This window comes from Armigeres subalbatus, chromosome 2 (assembly GCF_024139115.2).
Source record: "Armigeres subalbatus isolate Guangzhou_Male chromosome 2, GZ_Asu_2, whole genome shotgun sequence".
Lineage (NCBI taxonomy): Eukaryota > Metazoa > Arthropoda > Insecta > Diptera > Culicidae > Armigeres > Armigeres subalbatus.
The window spans coordinates 443,850,621-443,876,697 of NC_085140.1; the positions used below are offsets into that span (position 1 = coordinate 443,850,621).

The following is a 26,077-nucleotide window of genomic DNA, read 5'->3' on the forward strand; positions in this document are numbered from 1 at the left end:
AGAAACTCCCTGCCTGTCACTTCCATTCAAATGAGGGGAAGTCGACGAAGAGAACCCTCTCCCGCGACACCCGCCCCCTTACCAGACAGAGCTTGAATTGAGCAATCTACTGTATATTGTCGCAAATTGGTACTTGGGATTAGTACCTTTTCCTATACAGTAGCAGTTGTATACATGGCCACGTCCTTACAATCACGGAAGGAAGGGAAGGAATGTTAGTTCAACATCTACTAGTGAAGATGCAGGGAACCCATACTACCTTCATAGATGTCTCGGGAAGGAAAATTTGTGTTAGTGGGAAAGGTGAATAATAGGGAGCTCTATTCGACAATATAGAGCGTTTGTCAATAACAGTATATGCTGTAAAAGTAATTAAATATATTCATCAATTTACTTACGAACCGTCCTAAGGGAAAAACAAAACACAAAATTTCGGCAAATCGCGCGATCGTTATGCCGTCCAAAACAAGAGCCAACACGGAAAGGAAAAAAAAAAACTCATTTGGCCTTATAGGTCATTTTTCTTGCCAATTGACAGAAAGGGCCAATTGGTTGAAATGGACTTACCACCGGAAATGTCGTTCGGCTGAACTGTTTTTTTTTTTTTGTATAAAGAAGTCGTTTTGCAGAAAGAGCTACTGGCATAACAGATTATAAAGGACCATTTGACTGAAAACGTTGTTTGGCTGAACAGTTCGACATTTTTGGCCATATTAACATTTTCGGCCGTAGACCGAATGAACATGTCGGCCAAACGTCATTTTCTATATGACCTATGCGACCGAACGACACGTTACGGCAAACTGCTTTTTCGGCCAAATTACCAGTTTCGGTCAGACTGTTTTCGACTGCCTAACGTTCAACTTGCCGAATGACTTTCTGCCATATGATTTCTCCTCTTTTTGAACAATTTCCCGTGAAATTTCCGAACAATACAAATAATTTCCCGTAATTCCTAAAAATTCCTCTTAGAAAACAAATAAATCCCGTGCAAATTTAAAAGAATTTCCTGTGGAACTACCGGAAAAAAAATCTTTGAAATCCAAAGAGTTTATTTACATAACATAAGTGGATCTTCGAACAAAATCCAATCAAAAAGTTGACCCCCTTTCGATGAGCCAAAACTGTTATAATTGGGAACGGGAACATCGTTCTGTCATTTTCAAGTGTAAACAAATACCATATGATCAGAAAATTATAACACTTTTTTCCAAGACTACAAAGAGCAAGATCTGTAGCCAAAGTATAATGATATTTATTTTTCTATCATCAATTTTCTACATTGTTTTTAAAAATGACGGATTGCATCCAAAAGAAGGTCTCTCCTATGCTGTTACTAACCAATTTATATTTGATGAAATCTAATTTGATTTATTTTCAGGCGATTTTTGATGAATTGTTCGTCTTTTATCCATTTTAACTTATTTATCATACGAATACAAAATTCCTCTAAAATTGATATAATATTTTCGAGTCAGCATGGTAAAAATCTAGATTTTATTCAACATGTGTTGAAAAGTATATTCCTTAGAACTGTTCTACATTGGGAACGAATCTTTATATACGCAGTCTTCGGTTTTTTCGAAAGGATGACGAGGGATACACCAATGTTTGTCTACGATGCGTAACAATCACAAAAGATAGATTAGAAGCAACATTGTTGATTGGTTGATAGTATTCCGAATACTCTATACAAAAAGTAGAGCAATTTCAACGACATGTAAAAACGAAACAGAAAACACCAAAACTGTGCATTGAACATTTAACTGAGGGTAAATCCAGGTGAGGCATCACCTTTTTAAAAAACAATATTTCTTCAAAATAATCCGATAAATGAAACTCTACTTGTTGTTATTGATAGTTTAAGGAGACATAGTGTAGAAGACTTTTGAAAGACAAAAAGTCGGTTACATACATGTTAGAAAAAAGTCAAATTCGGGTGCGCTGCCACACTACTGGGAGAGACGGCACACATGGGAAATGTTTGAGAAATGCGGATAATAAATATGCTCATAGCAATGAATGAGCATTTGATACGGTTTTCGAATAAAAACATAATATTTCATGAAATAATTAATATTGAGCGTCTGAGGGGAAAATGTTACAAGGTTAAAATACTTCAAACTTCCATTCTTCCAAACTTCCATTTAGAAGTGAATATAGCGGAAGTAAATGGAAGTTTGAAGTATTTTAACCTTGCATAATATTTCAACCAAACATCAAACAAATTCATCGTTTACTGGTTAAGAGCCCGTGTGTGGCGTACGAATGGATTTTGTTCGAGTTTGTCGAATCAATATCAATAATTAAATCAGTTACATACAATAAACTCCTTTCTTTTCTACTTTAATATTGTTTACCCCAATCTCCAATTAATTATAAAAAAACAATTTCAGCTCCTAAACACCCAACGCCACTAGGAAAAATCTTTTGTATAATTCCAACGCGAATCGTATTACGGAGAAAAAGAAAAATTTTGATAGCTCCGCGGAAATAACGCGCAGAGGAAAATCTCCGCATAGAACAAATCATGCATAGTGTGCTTTGAATTGAGCTCAAATTATTAAAGCAAATCAACCATCATACAATCCAATCATTTGATGGAGTGCCCCTAAACACAAAAAGATCAATTATTACTTCTCTGTCTAGGTTTTGAATTTTATTTTCAGTGGTTCAGTTTCTTAGGGAAGCTAATCAATGAAGTATTTTACATAATCTCAACTTCATATCAAATTTGAAATGATGCTTCCATATAGTCACACGTCCCAAAGCGCTTACACTATTCGTAACAATTGGTTTTACGGCGTCTCATTGAACATGAAATGACCTTCTCTTTCGCCCGAAGGTCCTCGTGTCAGTTTGGTTAAGAGACCCACTCAATACCAAGATTTGTACTAGTGCGTTCTGAGCGAAACGTTTAGTTGAGCCAGTTTGCAGGTACATACAGAAACACCCTGCCAAAGGTTACCAGAGCCCGCAGTCAAATCCTGCCACAAATCGCAGTGCTTCTGCTGACCCTTGAGACACATAAAATTTCAAAGCTTTTCAACATTTCATTAAATTATGTGTTTTCTGTTCAGTAAAGCATATTTTCTAGCAATGTCATAATTATAAATATAAACAAAACATCGCAAATCTAGCATTAGCTGCTTTGATCACTAGCCTGGAAAATATTCATTGGAGGCGCTTTGGATTTTCCAGGGTTCCAAATTTTTCTTGCAATGCGTAATATTCAGATATACAATATAAGTCGCGTGACCCCTTGTTAGATCAAATACTGTTATACTATCTTCTGACGTTTCGATTTTCCGTATAACAAATAAAAAGTGTTATAAGGGTACAACTTTTGCTACCCGAGTTACACATATGTTATGTGGTTTTTTCCACATTCTGAACAATTTCCCGCGAAAACTCCAAATATTTCCTGTGGATTTATAAAAAAAATTCCAAGGAAGCTCATTATATTTTTCCGGAGAAACACAAATGATTTTTCTGTTAATTTATTTGTCTAAAGGAACGCCGCCGCCACCGACCAAAGTTGTGACAAACGCCTCCGCCGAAGATTTGCGGACCGGCGCACACCTCTACTTAGACTCACCAAACACTTTGCCTCTACAGAAGACGAAGGGGCATTTATCGGATATAAGAGCCACCCCCCAGAGATCTTTTTATCGTGCAGCAGAGCATTTTCTGTTTCCTACACAAACGATATTCTGCTAATGTCTGAACCTCGGAACCTTTTACGGCAGTAAGAACTAGATTGTCGTCCTTCAATAAGTAACAAAAGACAAGCAGCGCACTCAGCATTGTTTTGCAGTTTTCCAATGAACCACAAGAGAGCAGTTTCCGCAAGAGAATAGTCTATTCAATTCATGCTGCCTGATTGTTTTAAAATTGAGTCACATGATTTATTTTCAATATATTTTGTCAAGTTGAAAAATAATTGGGAGAAGTGAATTTGTTGCTGGTTATATTTAAATATCATAGAAATTGCTTTTGAAAGATAGAAATTAAAAAAATATATATTGAGAATAACAAGACGATGCTTAGTGGAAAACAAATGAAAGAACTGTAGAGGAAGGTGGGGAGACTTTATCCCCGGGGTGACTTGAACTTTTTTTTATCAAGAACAAAAGTAGTTTTGCTCAAGCGTATTTTTAGTAAAGATCCTCTAGACAAATGACCTTTATGTGATGAGTTATTTTACCTTATTTATTCTGCTTTTGTATGTTTTGACCTTGCGGTTTGTATGTTTTGACCTTCCTAAAGATTTTTTTTATTGACCACGCAAAATTTGAACAACTTTTCATAACAATGACCAAATGCTTTCGTTTTTTCACAGCACAAAGCCATAAATATGCTTAATGATCTGTACTGATGAAAATGTCAACATTCCATCAAAGTTTTAGAATATTTGGATTTGAAGTTATTGCCTCAATATGGGAACACTTGATCCCCCATACCCTTGAGTCACCCATACAAAAAATTAGCGAAAAAATTAAAAAAAATTATGAATCTGTTTTCAGGCTTCTAATTTTTTGTAGATTTGACATATTTTATGAAGGGTTAGAAGGAAAAATTATTTATTGCGTAGATATCATAGAAAGGGGATCAAGTCTCCCCAAATTTTAAAATTGCATTTGCTGTTGAATCCAATAACAAAAATCGTTCATGTATACGCACAGCAATTTGAAAATTCCGCGTATTATGAAGGAAAAATATTTTAAAAATCTAAGGGAACCTTTCTAATGTTATCAAAGTAAGTTCTTGGAGAGGGATCAATTTCCCTCAAATATTTTTAAAGTCGATTTTTGACAGCACTCCAAAAAATCGATTATGTATCAATAACAACAATATTTTAAGTACTGTCATACATCAGTAAAGGTAAATACTATATTTCTTAGAGAGTCTGTGTGGAAATCGCGTATGTTTATTTATTTTTGGCTGAGATACATCGGAAATCAGAAAAGAGGATCAAGTCTCCCCAGTCTCCCCTAAACTATTTATGGTCGGGTATATAGAGTAGCGAAGGGATCGGACCCAGGTTTGAAACCGAGGACATTTTTCCTTTATTCTAGAACAGTTAATGGGAGTCCTGGTAAACGCCAATATAATTAGTTCGAGATGATATTTCCGATCCCAAGTAACATTTTAAGTTTTATAACGCTCTTAATGACCATAATTTACTCTTCAAGAGTGATATAAAACCAGCATATAACCATATATATCGTTTGTGTGAATTTATTGTATTTTATTCAATCATTAAGATTACATAAGCATATTCTACTTGTAGAAAAAGAAATGAAATCATGGACATTTTCTTAACCTGTTAACCGAATTTTGTACCCAAAAGTCCGCCCTTGTGGATATTGTACATGTTTTGTTAGATGATCATATCTTAGAACTATCCTACAATGATTAATTATTTTAGAGCGTCTTAGGGGAAATGCTACAAGGTTAAAAGACTATTATTCTTCCATTTACTTCCACTATTCATTTTTTATGTATCAACAACCAGATACGTATTTCGTTTCCTACTTGGAAACTTCTTCAGTCGATAACAAACACTGGAGAAGTTTCCAAGTAGGAAACGAAATACGTATCTGGTTGTTGATACATAAAAAGTGAATAGTGGAAGTAAATGGAAGAATAATAGTCTTTTAACCTTATTCTACAATACTAATTAATGATTTGAGTGCAGTTCTGTTTTCTCCATGCGTCCGTCTCGTCGCAACTTACTGAGCTGCCTCGGAGAAAATAAAGTAGAGAAAGATTCAATATGCAGTATGACATGTCGAAATAATATGCTAGAAATCATCGCATTACCCATTTTGATATCTGGAATTTAAAAAAAATGCAATTCAAATTTTCAAAAATTGTAAAATTAGTGTTTTTTCGCAATTGTCGCACCCCTTGGCTATCGTTTTCAGGCGGTAGTTACCTTTTGTGATGCAAGATGGTGTGAATGTGCTGTCTCTTGCCTAATATATGGAGATTAACGAAGAAAATAAACATCGCTTCTGAGAAAACGAATCGGCTTTCAACTAGCGATCTCTATCAAACGATGGCCAGATTGAAGATTTGTGTAAATCCCTTATTGTTGTTTATGTTTTTGACCGACATATCAGCATTCAGCAATCTGAAGCACGGATGAGCTTCAGAAAACATGCCGAGAAAATCAGCCAAAAAGCATCATTTTTGCCGAATAAGTCGTTTTTTTATTTTTCTAAGGGAACAGCTGCGGCTGTGTGGATTTTTCTGAGCCGTACAATTAAAAACTATGTGCGCACGGTCTCAATTACGATGTTGCGATGTGCGATGTTATGCTCTATGAACTTCCGAACCATGAGATGTATTGAAGGTTAATTTATCTTTCTGCAGCTCGTCGAAATCCATATCATCAGAAAAATTAAGCACTCATACATAAACAAATATTTTTGGTAACCCTCTAGAGCTCAAGACCGCCTTTAAACGGTGTACTTTGATTATTTATAGACCAACATTTGGAAAGGGCGTAACAGCCAAAATTTATTCCTTCTGATTCTTTGTCCACATATATAGCTATATATGTAGATGAAGAATTAGAAGGAATAAATTTTGACTGTTACGCCCTTTTCAAATGTTGGTCTAGATTTTATGTAATTTTCAATTGTTGAGATTTCGAAAAGCTTTGTTTGAAAAGTATTAAATGAAGTTGGAAGTTAATTTGAAAATTCTTTACATTTATAAAAAATATTTAATATTGCAATCAACTCAAATTTGATCAAAATGTCACTTAAAACCCTCTATAACTTATTCAAATAACACTATTTAAAGGAAGACTATGATGAATCTCTCGAATATTTATCCAACATCTTACACCGAAAATGAAAAACTAACTCTGAATATTGGAAAATTGAAATAAGTCAGCATTGAATGGGAATATGAACTCTGAATATTATGAAAAATCACAGAAGATAAACTTATTTTATTGGATGAAAAACTCCCAGAACAAAATTCTAAAAAATCAAAATGTGAAATTAATGAAATCGCGAATAAAAAATTTTAATTTTCCAAAACATGTTCAGATCGGTTTAAGAAAGCAAAACAGTGATTTTGAGCAAACCAGAAAATTGTGTTTAATATGTTAATTCAATGCTGCAAAATATTTGTCTAGATTTAGAATGTTAGCTTCTCTTAAATTTCGACAAAGAATAATTTTGCCCTTAACCTGGCTGTACAAATATCGACAAAAATTTCCAAAATCGCTGACATCCCAATGGAAGAATTAACGGTGGGCATAGCTATTTTTGACACTCATTCTCAACAATTCACAGACACTAACGTACTAATACATACTAATCGATACTCATAGTCAATCGTACGAATTATTGGTTACTGATGTGCGTCAACAAGCAAAAAGCTTTTAATAATCGAGATTCGATAACTGAATAATGACAGAATCAGACAACATAACAGGTTTTTATAAATGTATCGATCTGAATTAATCAAATTCTCGAAAATTCAATCGACCTCCTGATACATTTCGTATCGATATTTCAAGAAAAATAACATTTCCCGTCAAAAATTTGTATTCGTTCATTCGATTCTTTATATTATTTAGGGTCAACTTTCTCAGAGAACCTATATTTTTTGACGCCTCAAAGTATTTTTAAAATTTAAAACAAAAAATCGAAAAAATGCTGTTTTTTTTAGATTGGCCAAATGTTAGGCTTGAACGAACATCGGGTGAATTTTTCAGACTGGTTTACACGTGCTGCACTTTTTCGATTTTTAAAATAGTTAGAGGCTTCAAAAACTATGGGTTCTTTGGGAAAGTGGACCTTAAATAAGCCAAAGAATCGACTGAGACAATAAAACGAGATACAATTTTTGACGGGAAAGGTCAATTGCCCTTTTGGAAACCAAAAACTCGTATCCGAGCTCATAAACACCCAAACTTTTAAGACTCAACCAATTTTAAACAACGTTATAGAACTCCCTCGGACCCTTATAAGATCTATCATATATAGATCGAGAAGGACTACTGAAATCAAGCAAGATCCAATCTGATTTAAAAAATGTCTACTTTTATTATAATCCTAGCTGACTTTTAGCACTTTTCTATTCATTTTCCTTTTTATCGCAAATCAGTTCAAGATTAAGATTAAGATAGTTATTATTTTAAATTGAATGTTTATACCAAAAGTAAAGCACCAATGAACCTTATTATTAGTCATATGAAATTTGAACAATGCTTTGAGAGAATTATAAATTTCAGATTGACTATTTCAAAATAATGTGAAGGCACAAAACGTACTTCGCTTCGCACTGTTCCTTACGTTGTTATTAAGTTATTATTTGTACATGCAATGCTGCCAGCGCAACTTAAGCATCAAAATCATCATGCCAAAGCGTTTTAGAAACAGCGAACAATCTCGACCGAGCTTCATTCCATTCCGCTCCAAGTGTTCGCTTAGGACGATTTACATTCTGCTCTATTCCGAAACACAATCCGACCACCACCCCACGCAATCAGCAGTCAAGTGAATGAATGCGACGAATTTGCGGCACTCTGAATCAACAGATGTTATTGTTTTGCTTGCGCGAATAGCGCTGCGATGAAACAACTGGCAGTCAAATAACATTGGGACAGACACCCTCTGCGCCCACCCGCAACCCGGAGTCATTATTTTTAGCACCTACCTGGATACGCGTAGGCAGCCGCAAGCAATGCCCCAATCAGCAGGGAGTACGTTGCTAAGGTTTTCATCTTATCGACACTAAATACTGGAATGTTCGGCCGCGAATCACTGAATCGATAGCCCTTGCTGTCACTGATGTTTTACTTTTCGACACACTCCAAAATTGTCACCTTTTACTTCCGTTTCACTGTCTTTATCGATTCTTCCACTTTTGACAGGTTGGCTTTCACTTCCTATCACTGCAAATTGAAAGTTTCACTTCCGTTCCACGATTCCTGTGATTGTTCTCCACCCAGGAAGACTTAATTTTTGGCAAATGGAGAAAAAAGTAGGTATTCTGCCTGTCCGGTCGTCACTTCCTTCCGTCGCACGTCCGAATTTTATCTGCTGCTGGAACCACGCAGAGATGTTCCACTCTCACGAATCTCGTTCTCTCTACTAAACCGGGTGCGATCGATACTCCCCTCTATATATATTGGCCGCGTACCCGCCGGTCGAGTCACGGCACTGGCGCGCTGATGTGGTGCTCAGCTTTTGGCCGATGTGAGTCAGCCGGTCGGTGAGAGATAGATCAACAACAATAACAGAAAATAGTCACCACCGCAGTCGGTGGGTGATGCTCTCAGGCGTTTACCCCTTCGTTAGCAGTTCGTTCAAATAGATATTTAGCTATAGGCATGACTTTGAGCGCTTTTGAGTAGGTACGACGCGAGCAGTGCACTGCCAGTGACGGAGAGCATGTCAACAGCACGCTGCCGGTGGTGACGAGACAACCTGTGAACTTCTCAGTGTGAAGACGACTCAAATGTACAACACACATCGATGGCGTGATGCGGGTAGTTCAGTGGTTTCAGCTTATTTAGAGATCTACCACAGTCAGATACAAATAAAAACAATCAAAAATGGTTGTTGAAATGTTCTTACATTCATGGCGTTCAAATACGTCTGTATGACAATCAAGTGTATCTAAAAAATACATTTTATGCTACAAAGAGTTCTAAATCACGATATACTCGAAAAGAACTATTACACTGCCATCTTAATGAAAAATTTGTAAAACAACCTTCAAGGATGTCATCGATCATTTAGTAATTTGCGTTCGATCATTTAGTAGTTTGTCAATAACTCATTCCAAAAGCTGAATTTGAAAATGTGTTGGATTATGGACTTCTAGTGTGAAGCTTTTTCTACAACTCTGCCTAATGGTACGTTGTTATAATTCAACTAATAACGGAGTTATAGCGCTAGTTACAGTAACTTAGACTAAATGATAACAAAATTCCAATCATTTATTTTTGTTTTTTTTTTCCTTGTTGGGTATTTAAATCACTGCGACCATTTTTTAGATCTATTCTGATATATGCCCCATTTGATCTAGCTTTGTCAAGTTGACGCAACATTACTATTTAGAGCAATTGCATTAACTTGACTACCAGCGTTATCCCAATGCGATATTATGAGTCTCTCTTTCTAAAAATTTCCGGACAATGGCATAACAGATGTTCCGAGTCTTCTACATGTATGCCGCAGAAACGACATACATCATCTTGAAGTTTTCCTAACAGCTTCAAGTGATATCGGCTCGGGCAATGGCCTGTTATAAGGCCTGTGTATGTGTTAAGATCTTTTTTTGAAAGATCTAAAATTTTGCGAGTGATAGATACGTTTGGTGTGATGAAACGTTTAGACTGCCTCGCAATCAATGTGTTTTTCCAAATGTCCTCTATTTTAGAATGTTCCCAAGATTTGAGTTCCATTCGAAGAGAACACGCAGATACACCACAAAATGGTTCGGGACCCATGAATTGTCGAGATGAACCAAGTCTGGCCAGCATATCAGCTTGTTCATTGCCTTCAATGCCACAATGACCAGGAACCCAATACAGGTTCACTTTGTTACGACTACCCAAGGTTTGGAGTGGCTGAACACACTCCCAAACGAGTTTAGATCTACATATTGCTGATTTCAAAGCATTCAATGCTGCTTGACTGTCAGACATTATGCAAATATTTGAATGCCTGCTCCAACTCGATTGTTCAGCTTTAAACCATCGGTGTAAAATACAACTGATCCTGAGCGAAGATTTGGTCCACCGTTTGCCCATGTATTTCGCTCAAGATTAATTACATCAAACAACGACAAAAGTTGTATCTTCTCCTCATCCAGTCATCATTGTTTGTGATAAGTGAGTTGATATTTATTTTGTTTAGAATACTAAGATGTCCTTTTTGGTCACCTTCGAAGAGGTTTGAATCTCTTTTGATCTTCAAAGCACTCTTCTCTGCTTCTAACTGAATAAATTGATCCAATGGTAGCACGTGTAGCAAAGCGTCTAGAGCTTTATTGGGCGTGCTCCCCATTGCACCAGTTATTGAAAGAGTAGCCAATCTTTGAAGTTTTTCCAACTTTTTCTGAACCACCTTTTTTTTTGTTTTTGGCCATCATATTAATGCGGCATATGAAATTCTAGGTTTCACAATCGCCGTATAAATCCATTGAATCATTTTTGGCTTCAGTCCCCAATTTTTACCGAATGTCGCCTTACTTATCCATAAAGCATTTGTAGTCTTACTCAATGCTTCCTCAAGATGTAAGTTCCAATTCAGCTTACTGTCAAGTCTAACTCCAAGATGCTTGACTGAGTGTGAAAGTTTCAAATGTTTTTCAGGCAAAAATGGACCTCCCGGGGAAAACGATAGGTAGGGTTTTTGATAACTATTCAGCAGCATAGGATTATAAAAGCATGTGGAGACGCATGATACATTTGTGCTATGATTCATCTTGTGACTAAACTGATAATGCAAATTTCCTCACATCCTTTTATTAAATAAATGAACATGTGTACAAGCATTTTTATAGAACCTGTAATAACGGAATACTGAATCTAATTACATGTTGGGAAGTACATCTCCAAATTGTTCAGGAATTCAGATCAATTCATCTACAAGGTCAACTTCTTAGAATGAGATACACGAAATGACGGAGCAAATCTTGAAAAGCGACTTCTTTCAACTGATGTTTATTAAGAAGTTGCTATTTGGAAAAATAACGAGCTGCTAAGGTAAGAGGGGCGTAGCTAGGAATATAAAGATTACTTAGAGCTACTTAAATTACACCACCTCTCAATAAGCAAATATACTATATTAACAATATGATTCACTCTCACGAAATTTTGGCGACACCACATGTGGCGCCAACTCGCGTCCGAAAGGATCGATACACACGTAAATCGAACTACTCAAAATATGACGATCGTTTTACACACACTTCAAAATGTCATCATGAAAAAAAAATAGGGATGCTTGATGTTTTTTTGCAAACTTAATCGATTATGTTTAATCGAATGCAAATGGAAAATCAAATGTTGTAGCAGAAGTGTGGTAGGCATATTTTTGTGGAAATGTATAATAAATTTGATATAGCTCGTTGAACTGTATCCGGCGGGACCATGCCGGTGCACCTACTCGCTCTCTGTTTCGCACACCATGTTGCTGTTTGCTCATTTGACTGCAACACTTTTATCAAATGTACTATTGTCGCGCTAATCTTTTCCTAGAATGCTGCGGCGGTCTTACACTCGCAGGCTCGACTGTGAAGGTAAACGTCAAGATAGCCGCCGTGTTAAAAGATAGCCAGAATTTCCCCGCTCAAAACAAAAACAAGTGCTTTTCGCGAAATGACAACAGTGTTCGATTGTATTAGAGAGAGGCAACCGGAGTCACTGAGTACATGGAGAGTGTTTATCATGGCAAGTGCATACAGTGGGTGAGATTTTCATTGACACTGTTGTGTTTAGTGACCGTTGCGATTACCTGAGAAGCAACCAGCAGGAAGCCGCAGTATTCTATTTTATCTCGAGATTCATAATATATTAATAATATGATTCACTCTCACGAAATTCTTGCGACCTAACATGTAGCGCCACGATACACGATACACGTTATAATTAAACTACCCAACATATGACGATCGTTATACACACACACTTACGGAGCCGAATTTATTGAATTCAACATTTGGCTAGCAAACATTACCGCTAGGCAATGGTTAAACTCACTGGTATTTTTTAACAGCAAGGAAGGGACCCTTATGTTTTGTTACACTTTTTGAATTTAAATGTAAATTAACAAAATTCGTAGAGATTTATAGATTTATGATTTATAGATATATAGATGCATAAGAGTTTACAAAATGATTGTTTGAGCTCGAAAAACGATGGAATTCCGACATTCAAGACTTAAGGATTTTTGAAAACGTAACGATTTTTATCACATTTTCAAGGATGATATGATCAAAATATTTTACCTACTTGTGAGATGAGCATTAGGGTGGTTCAAAAAATTGATATTGATCCACAGTGCTCATCTGATTCTTTACCATGTTCTGAGTTTCCCCTGGAAATTTGAGCTCATTTGGATTAAAACTGATTTAGCACAAGCCGTTTCAAGTTTGCATGCAAATTAGTATGGAGAAAATTATTTTTTCGTTGTACTGTTAATGAAGTTTCCCCATCAAGCGCAGGTTAAAAGAAAACCTACATAGCTAAAAGGAATACTCAACAGCTTTCACTCAGTTTAAACCGCATCTCAATTAATCGTTCCAATAATTCATGATTAGACAATGAAAACATTGTAAAACACTTTTTTGGTAGTTGATTTGCATTATAAATATATTAGGGAGAAATATCAATATATTCAAGGGAGATCAGGGATATTGCTATTACAATTATTTTAAATTGATATTTGAAAACCATCCCTAGAGCAGAATAAAACTTGTTATGTTGCTTGGGATATCACCGCATGGCTAAAGAAGGCTTTTATATTACTATGGTAGATTATTGTTTAGCATGATCAATCGATTTGAATAATTTTATGACACCAGTTGAACTTATTTATTCGCATAACAAGTGTCAATTTTGGCAGGTGTTGAGAAAGAATTGGGTATATATGTAAAAAATATATCGAACCAGTGCATAATCTCCATCCAAGCGTTTCTCAGCTATTTTCAGAGGATTTCATACATTTATCGAGTTTGGCTTCGTTATGCTTTTTGACGCTTGAGCTTCAATAAACAAGTTATTTAGACTATAACTTGGTAATAATCGATTCCTCCTTAATTTTTTATCGAGGAAACTCATTTAGTAGTGACGTGGTAAATAATTGACTGTTTTACAACTAAAAGGTTCCGTTTAAGGGAGAAAAAAAAGTTGTTTGGGACCCTCGGTAGATTGTTTTCAAATAGTCACGAAATGAAAGCTTAAAGGGTCAAACACAATGGACACGTTTGCGTGCGTTTTGACAGTTTTCCCATGTGTTTGGCCCATAAGAGCTATATTTTCACGTAGTGAAAGTATTAGCGATGCTCATTTTTTTTTGTCACACGCCGCGTTGAATTATCTTGATTTTATAAAATCAATGATGATTTCTTTTCAAATTAACTCGCATGCATAATCCCATTTTTGAGAATTCCCAAATTGTTATCAATTTGTGAATATGATTTGACAGAGAGAAACGTACTTTTGTGAACAAACTGCCCGATATGAGAATCTGATATAAATACAATTCAAACATAATTACGTTTGTGGTACAATCTCTCTATATAAAAATGAGTTTGCACTTCCTTTGAGGCAATATAACTCACGAACGGGTTGACCGATTTGTACGGGTTTCTCATTAATCGATTCGTCTTGAGGACTGCTGTGTTATAAAATATCACTAAATTTTGAGGAGAAAGTTGAGAAATTGTGAAAATACAATTTTGATGCGAGTTGTAAGGAAACCCAATACGATCGCGCTAAAAATGATCTAGAGTGCGGTGCTGAATGAACTCAACAATTGACAGTAAGAATGCAAAATATAGTTGACTCTGTAAATCTCGATGTTCTATATCTCGATATCTCTCCCTATGTCGATGGTTTCCTCGGTCCCTTCAATCTACATACATTTTGGCTTTCTACATCTCGATAACTTCTATCCCGATGTGTTGTAATCGTATTTTGTTCTGGATTCACTCTCCTTATGTCGATATGTTCAAATTTTTAGGCTACTAGACCATATTTGGACGATAACAATACAGATCAACAATAAGCAATGATATTTGTTTTGTTGTCGTTTTTCATAGCAACAAGCTGTTTTGGATCTAGTACCCATTTAAATTTTCCTTCCATTCCTCGATCTCTCCCTATCTCGATGGTCCCTTCAATATCGAGATGTGGAGAGCAACTGTAGTATAATCCCGAGCAAGGTCGGGTACGTTCAACTAGTTTTTCTTGCGAAAGTATCGAAAAATAATCTATTAAATCCCAACAAATATCTGATATTGGATACGAAATCAAGAAAGCACAATAAAATAGGCGTAATTAAGTTTAGCCGAAATATCTCACCGTAATGCTACGTTTTGAAAGGGCAAGTGAATTGAACAGCATAGTTTAATGCAATTTACTTGCCAAGAGTTGAACATGTTCAACTTACTGTCCGTTCAAGTGAGTTTAGCGAAGGTGTTTGGACGCGTTTAATCCAAGCTACTTGTTCAATTCACTTTCCATGTCTAAATGTAACCAAATAATCATACCCATTATGATAAGCGTAACATAACAAAACGCAATCGGATGAGTATCATCTTCATGGCTTTCCACTCAAGATATATATTCATTCAATCAATGGTGGGCAGCAAAAAGTTTTCAATTCATAATAAGTTGCAACGCAGGTGTTAAGTTCCAGTAGGAATTTAGGACACCGAAGAGGAAGAAGAATGATGCATTGGAATAATATTGATAATATTCAGAAAGAATTAATCAAATTTCTTGCTGAAGAAAATGATAGAAATGTTTACAGTGGAACAATCATTTTAATGTTTGCGGAACGGCTTTCACAGTTTGAACGATTGAAGCAAAGGTGTAGTTTGTCTGCTTTGCACTGCTTCATCGAAATATTTACAGTAGTGTTTGCATTTAACAAAGTCGATATTCCGGTAATCGATTTATTGAAAAATGTATGGACATCCTCACACTGTAAAATGTCATCGAACAACTGTATGACTACTCACCGGAAGATGGCAGGAGGGTTTTCCAGCACATGCTAGAAAAAAACATGTTTAGATTCCTCTTTGCTCGCTAGATGATGTTGTTATCACCGGCAAATTGTTCGCCATTTCGTTGTATGAAAAAACTCGAAGTGAACCATATTGTTAATATAATATATTTGCAATAAGATAATCCAATCAGTTGCCAGTTGATTTTGCGTTTTCTGGTCCGCTTCTTGCTGCACCAGATTACCAAGGATCCAAATACTTTGAAAATATAGCCACTCACTGATTTCCGATCTTCTGTGTCGGACGCCCAATCGGCATCAACGTATCCAACCAAAGGGTTTGTTGCTGGAAACGCCCCAAATATCTGACAGGATAACAAATTTCCGGTCGCACACTTAGCACTACACTCGGACATTCCAAAACGATTCACAAGTTTTTCGATACTGGTATCTTGAGAAAGCTGTAGTTGTCACGATTATACATAATCGTCACATCCAAAAGTATCAGAGCTTCCCACAGTCAGACATTTCAAACTTTTTTGCAAGATCCTTTTCAGCTTCATTCCTGACATAAGATTGCGGTCAGCCACCAGAAGGTCATCAACGTACAGAATTGACCTTTCCCGTCAAACATTTTTTTCGCTCAATCGATTCTTTGGCTTATTTTTCGAAATGTTCCGTTGAATCGTCAACCAACATCTAGATGATTGCTTCAAACCGTATAAAGATTTCATCAACCGACAAGCTTGACTAGATTTTGCTGATACACCTTCCGGGACTTCCATAAAGATGGTTTCCTTCAAGCGGCCATGGAGAAACGCAGTACATACACCCATTTGGTAGAACAAGTATTTTCTATTTTCTACGCCTATTTTCTACGCCAACTGCCAATACGGTTCTGATTGTAGTTTGTCGAGCTAGGTTTCTTCATAGTCGTGTCCTTGCTTCTGAAAGTATCCCTTCGCTACAAGACGGGCTTTGAACCGAACTAATTTGCCGTTCTTCCTTCAGATTGAACATCCACTCGGATTTCAAAGGTTTAGTAGCTTTGTGACTGGTCGCCATTTTCCAGACATCGTTCCTCATTAGTTCTCAGTGACTCCAGCTCGCTTGCTACAGCACGCATCCAATAATAACCGTTCGGCGCATAGTCAACCATCACAACTTCAAAACTTTTGGCATCTTGTTTTTTTCGTTGCTGTCCATATATCCATGAAAAAAAGGTATGCAGCCGATAAGTTCGAAGCTTCTCCAGATTGAGCTCTACTCCCATCCATAACTCAGCGGGAGTCAGCTGGACCGGCAGAGTATTCATCGGACTTCGGTTCAGTACACCCAACCGGCGGTTGTTAGATTTTCTAACAATTCTGTATAAGAATCTACCAAAACCTGTATAAGAGCTGGGCATATGCGAAATTGTTAGATTCTTATACAAATATTGTATAAGAACCTAACAATTTTGTATGCTTTTCTTACAATATTTGTATAAGAATCTAACAATTTCGCATATGCCCAGTTCTTAAACAGGTTTTGGTAGATTCTTGTACAGAATTGTTAGAAAATCTAACAACCGCCGGTTGGGTGTAGGTTAGGGTGGCTCAAATTAGTATGGGAAAAACTTTTTTCATTTTTTTTTATGGGCCGCCCTCTTATTCGGTTCTATTTGATGCCCTGATGATCTGGACAAAATTTCAGCCAAATCGGTCAACGTTTGGGTGGTGCTAAACTCGTTGGAAGTTTATATGGAAAAATGTATGCAGAAACATCCAAAAACAGTGAATTGCAGTTGGACGGCACAACTTACGATGAAGAACTATGATATTCATTCAGATCTTGGAGAATTTAATACAGAATATTATGCAGAAAACCGCGAGAAGATTAGAGTTTGCCCGGCTAAGTTATTAGCATTTCTCTGAAGTGGGGTTTGAGCAAATTTCGTTTCTTTTACCTTTGAAAAGAAATAAATTCACCCCTACTACACTCCAGTAAAATGCTAATATCTTTGCCTAATAAACTCTAATCTTCTCGCGGTTTTCAGCATAACATTCTGTATTTAATTCTACAAGAACTGAATGAGTATCATGGTTCTTGATCGTGAATTGTGCCGTCCAACTGCAAATCATTGTTTTGGAATGTTTCTGCATACATTTTTCCATATAAACTTCCAATGAGTTTAGCACCGCCCAAACGTTGACCGATTTGGCTGAAATTTTGTCCAGAGCATCAGGGCACCAAATAGAAACGAATAAGAGGGCGGCCCATCAAAAAATTTGAAAAAGTGTTTTTTGAGCCACCCTAGTGTAGGTAGACACCGGTTAACGCTGCTTTACATCACGTCCTTGTCGGCATTTTAGAATCCAAATGCATTTAAAGTCCCTTTTCAATAAGCGTTCGGTTGAACTGCTCGGCCACTCCGTTCGGTTGCGGGGAATAAGCTCAATCAGTCGTCTCAATCTGGATGCCTTTATTCTTGTACTATTCCTTTTGCTCGGTTGATCCGTACTCTGTGCCTTGATCCACCGTTAATTTTGAAATTTTCTTGCCGAAAGCTGCTGTTACCATCGCTTCATATTCTCGGAATCGCTCGAAAACATGGTTCTTCTTCTTTAGCATATAGATGAGCGAGAAGTGGCTGTAATCATCGATAAATCAAACAAAAGAACGCTATCTATCCCATGCCGGTGGGTCAATGGGACCACAGATGTCCGAATGAATGCTCTCCAATACACGAGTCGCTCGTTGACGTGTGCCGTTGAAGGGCTCACGGCACTGCTTTCATTGTACACTTGGTAAGCAAAATCTGATCTTCTCCGGCTTTGTATCAATACCCTCCACCATGTTGTGTTGCATCATCTTCGAGATTGATTGGTGATTTAGATGCCCTAGTATACAATGCCATAAATCCCTAACTTCAGCTTGGCATACATTCGCATAGCAAGCATTCAATTTGACTTCCAACCCGTATAGACTGCCATTCAGGTATGCCGCAGCAATAGTTGTGTCATTTTACCGCAAGGTAGCTTGTCTACCACAGAACAGTACCGTTACACCAGCCTTGGCCAACTTCTTCACGGACATCAGGACTTCATTTGATCCTCATTTGGACGCCTTTGTTACTCACACCTTCGATGATACCTTTCTTCTGTGCTTTTAAAGCTTTACCATCCTTCGCAACGTTGATGATGATTGGACTTAACAGCTTGCTCAAAGATGAAAAGACTGCAGCATCGTTCACAAGGTGTTCGCTTAATCCGGAATCAAGCTTGAAGCACAACTATCCTTCACAGCTTCGATATTCACCTGCACGAACAACCATAAAGCTTACCGCCTTGCTTCCACATCCAGTAAAAGAATTCGCTACACTATGTTTATGCCGACAGTCCCTCTTCATGTGCCCTATCTTGCCGCACTTATGGCACTTACCAAAGAACTTCTTGAACTGCTGTTCTGGAATCTGGATATTTTCTGGAGTTAGGTCAATTAGTCTACCAGATCACAGTGTTTCAAATATCATGTAATGTTATTTGCAATCAACTAGAAGTTGTAAAATAATTTACTGAAAAGTTTCCACGAAATCTTTGAGATGTTGCTCTAGAAATTACATTCCAGAGAATATCCATATAAGTATAATGGATCGACAGTAATCTCAATATTTTGCGGAGTTTCTGGCATGCAGCCTTAGTTTCAGAGTCTAAATTGGGTTTCATTACTGCACAGGACCTGTTTTGCAGAAATTAACTCGATCATTCTTTCAGTAATTTGTTCACTTCAGGCATACCTTAGGAAATTCCTTTCAGTAATTCATTCACAAAATCCTTTGCAAACAAATTCAGAAATTCCTTCGAAACTTCACCTTTTCCTTGAATTCCTACTTCAAAAATTGCTTCAGTGCTTCAGAAAAGCTCCAGGGTATTCCTTGAGGAATTCTTCTGGGAGTTCTCCTAAGATTTTTCAAAAATTCCCTCAGAAATATCTAAAGGTATTCCTTAAAAATCATTTAGGAATACTTTCATGAATTCTTACACGAGTTCCTTCGGAAATAATTTAAAGATTCCTTCAGGTATTCTATCGGAAATTTCATTCTGTCGTTAATTTCTTCAGTAATTTCTTCGAAATATCCTACGTTAATTTAAAGTTTTCATTAAATATTAAAAAAAAAAACATTTTCTTAGATATTTCCGAACGAATATCTAAAGGGATTTCCAAAAGAGCTCGTAAAGCAATTTTCGAAATTCTTAAATTTCGACAAGAATTTCTTTGGACGTTCCTCCTAGAATTCTAACAGAATTTCCACAAAATTCTTTAGAAATTTCACAAGAACAACACTCAGAATTTTCTTTAGAACATTTTTAAGAAATTCTTTCAAATTTCACCCAGGAATCCTTTCAGGAAATCCTTAAGGGACTTCCTTGTATATTCCTCCGGAAATGTTGTAGCAACTCTTCCGGAATTTCTCTTAGGCCTTAGGAAAATCCTTGGGGAAGTTATAACATAAAGTTATTCGATTATACAAATTAAACACAAACAGTTAACACAACAATCAACAAATTAAAATAACTGACGATCCCTCTGTGCCCCGAGAGAAAGTCAAGGCAGCGGAGGAGATGACTACGTCAGTTCAGCGGACGATGGAAGCCAACCAGCCCCCACCTTGAAGGAAATTAAGGATGCCATTCAACAGCTAAAGACCAACAAAGCCGCTGGTAAGGATGGTATCGGAGCTGAGCTCATCAAGATGGGCCCGGAAAAGCTGGCCACTTGCCTGCACAAACTGATAGTCAGAATCTGGGAAACCGAACAGCTACCGGAGGAGTGGAAGGAAGGGGTTATTTGCCCCATTTACAAGAAAGGCGACAAACTGGAATGTGAGAACTTTCGAGCGATCACCATCCTTAATGCCGCCTACAAAGTGATATCCCAGATCATCTTCCGTCGTCTGTCACCATTAGTGAACGAGTTTGTGGGAAGTTATCAAGCCGGCTTCGTTGACGGCCGCTCGACAACGGACCAGATCTTTACTGTACGGCAAATCCTTCAAAAATGCCGTGAATACCAGGTCCCAACGCACCATCTGTTCATTGATTTCAAGGCGGCATACGACAGTATAGACCGCGTAGAGCTATGGAAAATTATGGACGAGAACAGCTTCTCTGGGAAGCTTACCAGACTGATAAAAGCAACGGTGGATGGTGGGCAAAACTGTGTGAAGATTTCGGGCGAACACTCCAGTTCGTTCGAATCGCGCCGAAAACTAAGACAAGGTGATGGACTTTCGTGCCTGTTGTTCAACATTGCGCTAGAAGGTGTTATGCGGAGAGCCGGGTGTAACAGCCGGGGTACGATTTTCAACAGATACAGTCAATTTATTTGCTTCGCGGATGACATGGACATTGTCGGCCGAACATTTGCAAAGGCGGCAGAACTGTACACCCGCCTGAAACGTGAAGCAACAAAAGTTGGACTGGTGGTGAATGCGTCAAAGACAAAGTACATGCTTGTGGGCGGAACCGAGCGCAACAGGGCCCGCCTGGGAAGCAGTGTTACGATAGACGGGGATACCTTCGAGGTGGTCGAGGAATTCGTCTACCTTGGATCCTTACTAACGGCTGACAACAACGTTAGTCGTGAAATACGAAGGCGCATCATCTGTGGAAGTCGGGCCTACTACGGGCTCCAGAAGAAACTGCGGTCGAAAAAGATTCGCCACCGCACCAAATGTGTCATGTACAAGACGTTAATAAGACCGGTTGTCCTCTACGGACATGAAACATGGACAATGCTCGAGGAGGACTTGCAAGCACTCAGGTATTCGAGAGACGGGTGCTTAGGACCATCTTTGGCGGTGTGCAAGAAGACGGTGTGTGGCGGCGAAGAATGAACCATGAGCTCGCCCAACTCTACGGCGAACCCAGTATCCAGAAGGTAGCTAAAGCCGGAAGGGTACGATGGGCAGGACATGTTTCAAGAATGCCGGACAGCAACCCTGCAAAGATGGTGTTCGCTTCCGATCCGGCAGGTACGAGACGGCGTGGAGCGCAGCGAGCGAGATGGGCAGACCAGGTGCAGAACGACTTGGCGAGCGTGGGGCGTATCCGAGGATGGAGAGATGCGGCCTCGAACCGTGCATTGTGGCGTCAAATTGTTGATTCAGTGTTATCTGTTTAGATGTTAACTAAATAAATGAAATGAAATGAATTCTTTGATATGCAAAGAATGTTTAGGCCAAATTTGAGCATAATCAGTCATAAAAAACCCCCCTGACAATAATACAACAAAACCTGTCAAAGCCGTCATTCCCCCTACTACAAGAATTTATTCGGTGATTTCTTTGGAAGTATTTTTAGTATTATATTTATTCCTTCGAAAATTTCATTTTAAAATTCTTATCGAAATTTATTCGTGAATTGTAGAATTAGAAAATCCTTTTAAATATCCGCTAGATTTTCATCGGAAACTATTCCATGCTTTGATAAATTTCAGAAAGAATTCTTCCAACAAAAACTCCGAAACAATTCTTGCATGAACTTCACAAAGAACTCCCTAAGTAATGTTGTACAGTTTTACTGAAGGAATTTCTTTGACGATTCCCTTAAGGTACTCCCAGAGCATACTCTGGAAAAATTTATAAAAGCATTTCCACAGTAAAATTTTATCAATTTTTCCAGTATCGAGTTCCTCGAGGTCCAAATGAATTTCTGGATGATTTTCCTTATGAATTCTTGAATAATTTTCAGTAGGAGAAATATAAGGGATTTACAAATAGTATTTCCAAAGAAACTTATGAAGGATTGGTGAAACAATATCCAAATGAATTCGTAGAGGAACTTTTTGTGTGGAAATTTTCAAAAAAAGTTACCATATTTCTCCTGGAATTCGTTCAAACATCGCTTCGAGAACTCCTGCAATTATTTCTTCAGGAACTCCTACAAGAATTCCTGCGGTATTTTATCCACGAACTATTTCAGAGAATCTTCCAAAAGTTCCTTCAAAAGATCCCCCCGGAATGCTTTTCAAAGAGCTTAACTCCGCCAGTTGGTAACAAGCGGTTATTTTTGCAGAATAATGTTGGCTTGGAAAATATTCAATTTGATGAGTCATGTGCCCCATCGTGTCCCAGTTTAACTACGTGGCGCTCTGATACGCAGAGTAGACTAAACTACCTTGTCTGACGCTCCATCTCGAAAATTTTGGCAGTCTTATGGCATCAGATGGTCGTTACGTTGGGATATGGATACATACTCGGAAATAGTGCCTAACGGTGTAAATCCGGCCAGGCTCAGTACAACACTGAAGCTGATAATATGGCGTCCCTAACCCCGAATCCCAAGGTGTCAGGTGACCCGTGCCGAGGCGATGAATGACCTGGGGGGTGAAACAATTAGCCAGGTCGTTAACGGAGTCTGTGGAGGTTCCACAGAGTGAGGGCTGCTTCGGCGGCAAGCGGGTGGCAGTGGGTGGTACCCACACACCCCCAAGTGGTAAACATGTGGTGCAAGTGAATGGGAGTTGGGGGTATTACTATCGTAATACCCCTACAGAGTGAGGGACCGAGTGTAGGGGTGAGCACACAAGTAAGCCTCGCATGGTACGCATGGTCGGTAGTGTTAGAATGACTGAAGTCTGGTGAGGCCTGGCAGGAGTGTCGATGGCAGATACCTCTGCGGCACCTCAGAGTTAGGGGACACGAAAGTCTCGCTATGCCTGGCAGGAGTGTCGGGAGGTTGATGCTTCTGCGGCACCTCAGAAATTGATGACATGTAAGGTAAGTGGCGCCACTCCGTTGCAGGGTTGGGGACTATCTGGGCTTCGAAATATCAATAGGGTGGTACTGCCTGCAAAGTACCTGTCCGACACCCTGTTGGCAGTATCAAAGCCCGGGTAGGTGAGTGTTAGGTACGCGTGACGTGCCGGGTGTTCCACGCCCAAACGATGCACGCCCAAACAAATGGGAGATGGGGGTATTACAACCCGACTAGAAGGTCATATCAAAATTATATCATCCTATGATATTAAGTTATACTAAATTTTTATAACAAAATGTGTTAGAAACATGGTGCAGGATGTTGTTAAAATATCTAAATTTCTATCAAAAACTGCACGACTGGAAACAAAAAACTATCAAATTTTGTTACAATTTGATCATAAAAATAACATATTTTATTAGAAATTTATAACAGAATCAGATACAAAATATATTGTTTCTGTGCAGTTGGAATTTTTACAGGTCGTGATAGGGCTACAGATTGCGATCAACAATCATATTTTTTGTTTTTGTCTGAACAAGAATATTTTTCGAGAACATGAAATTACCAACATTACAAATAAGGCAACCGTCTCAAATTATATCAGCGTTGTGATATCTATGGCTGGAAGATTTTGCTACATCTATTTTAATTGCCTACTGTTGGGCAATTCGGTGTTAAACATTTTTCAAATCATATTATGATATAATCCTGTTACAACATTTGAAAGATAATGGCTACTGAGAACTAAATTGTATCAAAATAAGTTATAAATATCACAATATGTTAAAATTGTGTTAAATTTTTGTTATGCTCTTCTAGTCGGGAACGCCGACTGAGTGTGAGACTGAATGTCAAGAGAGTGGTGCACAAGTGGAGAAAGCCGTAGGGACTGATTGTATGAGCGAGCACACAAGATAGACTCGCATAGTACGTGTGGTCAGAGTGACTGCTTAGGCAGTAGTGTGATTCGGCTGCCAGGGACGGATTGAGTGAAAGTCTCGCTAGGCCTGGCAGGAGTGTCGAGGGGCAGATACCTCTGCAGCACCTCAGAATTAGGGGACATGAAAGGGTCTGCCTCGAAGCTGAGGAAAGAGCGACATAGGAGCCACCAACCTCCGGCTTGGTAGACAAGTGGTGCCACCCTGAGGCAGGACGGGGTGAACACCAAACTAAATGAGGTCTATCAGGTTATCCGTAGTTTCTCTTGCTGTAACTCGAGCAACATAGGCAGGATAGTGTTGGGGCACATGTGGTGCCAGTGTGTCTTGTGCACATGTGATGCATGGGGAGTGCTAGTTATGTAGGGGGCGCAATAGTCATCCCCCGAAGTATTGCTTAATTTCGGGCCGTGGGAATGACTGGAGAGGAAGGAGTTGGTTTTAGTGGGTCGGGAGTGGTGATCCCATCCCCACACTAATTCGCCTCCCCAGGTGTCTGGTTGCAGATTTCCATTACCTTCGATAAAAACAAAAAGATGGTCGTCCCAAGATCGACATATATCTATAGATCATATACGCTAAGGGCTGTCCTTGAAAGAAATTTTGTCACTGCAGCAAAATTTGAATAACTCAGACATTAAACTTGTTGTATGTCATTAAACGCTGATTGGAATTCAGAAGGACATCGCAGCAAAGGCAGGGCTAGGGAGGGGCTTCCTTCTTTCTTCTCCTAGATTTGAACAAGTATCCAAATGTGTATGCGAATACGAAAATTTATCTTCCTACATTTATTAAATAATTATTTTTAAATTATAATTAAACAAATAACGGGAATGTTCAAAGTACGGCAGCATTTCTTGCATAAACCCAATTCTAAAACATCAAACTTATAAATTGCATAAGAGTGATTGATTGTTGATAGACTACAGTTTGAAAACTTAACCCATTAAGTATCATTTTTCACTTACTCACATCCAATTGCACATTCTGTATACAATTGTAAAAAAAAACAAGGTGAAACAAACGATTTTCGGCTTATTCCGCAATAAAGATTAAAGAGCCCGCATCAGCCTGTAGCCGACGTGGATGGTGCACCGAGCGGTAATCGGTCAGATCCAATGCTCACCCAAATATCCAACCCAAGCACTGAGTATAAGCACGCCAACAGTACACGATAGAACCAATCTCCTCCCGCACAGCTGATCAACAACATCGATGAACCGACTGGCTGACTGGCACACTGAAGAACACATTCCGATTGGCTGATCGTTTTGCATTATTTAGTGTTTAGTTGCCTCATTCGCTGAATTCAGTGTTACTGAAAGGTTATCAGTTCGCATGGAAATTCAAATATCATCAGCAACTCTGTTCAACGGAACCCAAACATGTGGAAATGTTCTTATGTTCATTAAAATTGAAGAACAGATTAAGGGAAGAACTAGGTGGATTAATCATTTTATTTTTTCTCTGCTTCCAAAATTTTTCCATCACCTTTGGGTTCGCTTGAAAATAAACTGCAAATTTTGTTGATTCGCCGTTTAATCTGAACGGGTTAAATGGTTACTCAACCGCAGCAGTTGGTATTAGAAGCCGGTTCTTATTGCGGCAGCCCGATCCCGGTGAAGCTAAATACCTCCGCATAAAGGTTATGACCGCTGAGTTGCAATCAAAGTACGCTCGC

At 38.3% G+C, this 26,077-nt stretch overlaps 1 protein-coding gene across 1 annotated transcript in view; it reads right to left on the bottom strand.

The window, feature by feature from the left end:
• The window catches only part of LOC134213682 (uncharacterized), a 53,443-nt gene extending 44,305 nt beyond the window's left edge, over window positions 1-9,138 (bottom strand). Inside the window, exon 1 of the mRNA XM_062692952.1 lies at window positions 8,686-9,138. Within this exon, the coding sequence (XP_062548936.1) occupies window positions 8,686-8,752 (67 nt within the window). The 5' untranslated portion in view covers window positions 8,753-9,138. The remainder of the gene's footprint in view (window positions 1-8,685) is intronic.
• Window positions 9,139-26,077: the final 16,939 nt, after the last annotated feature.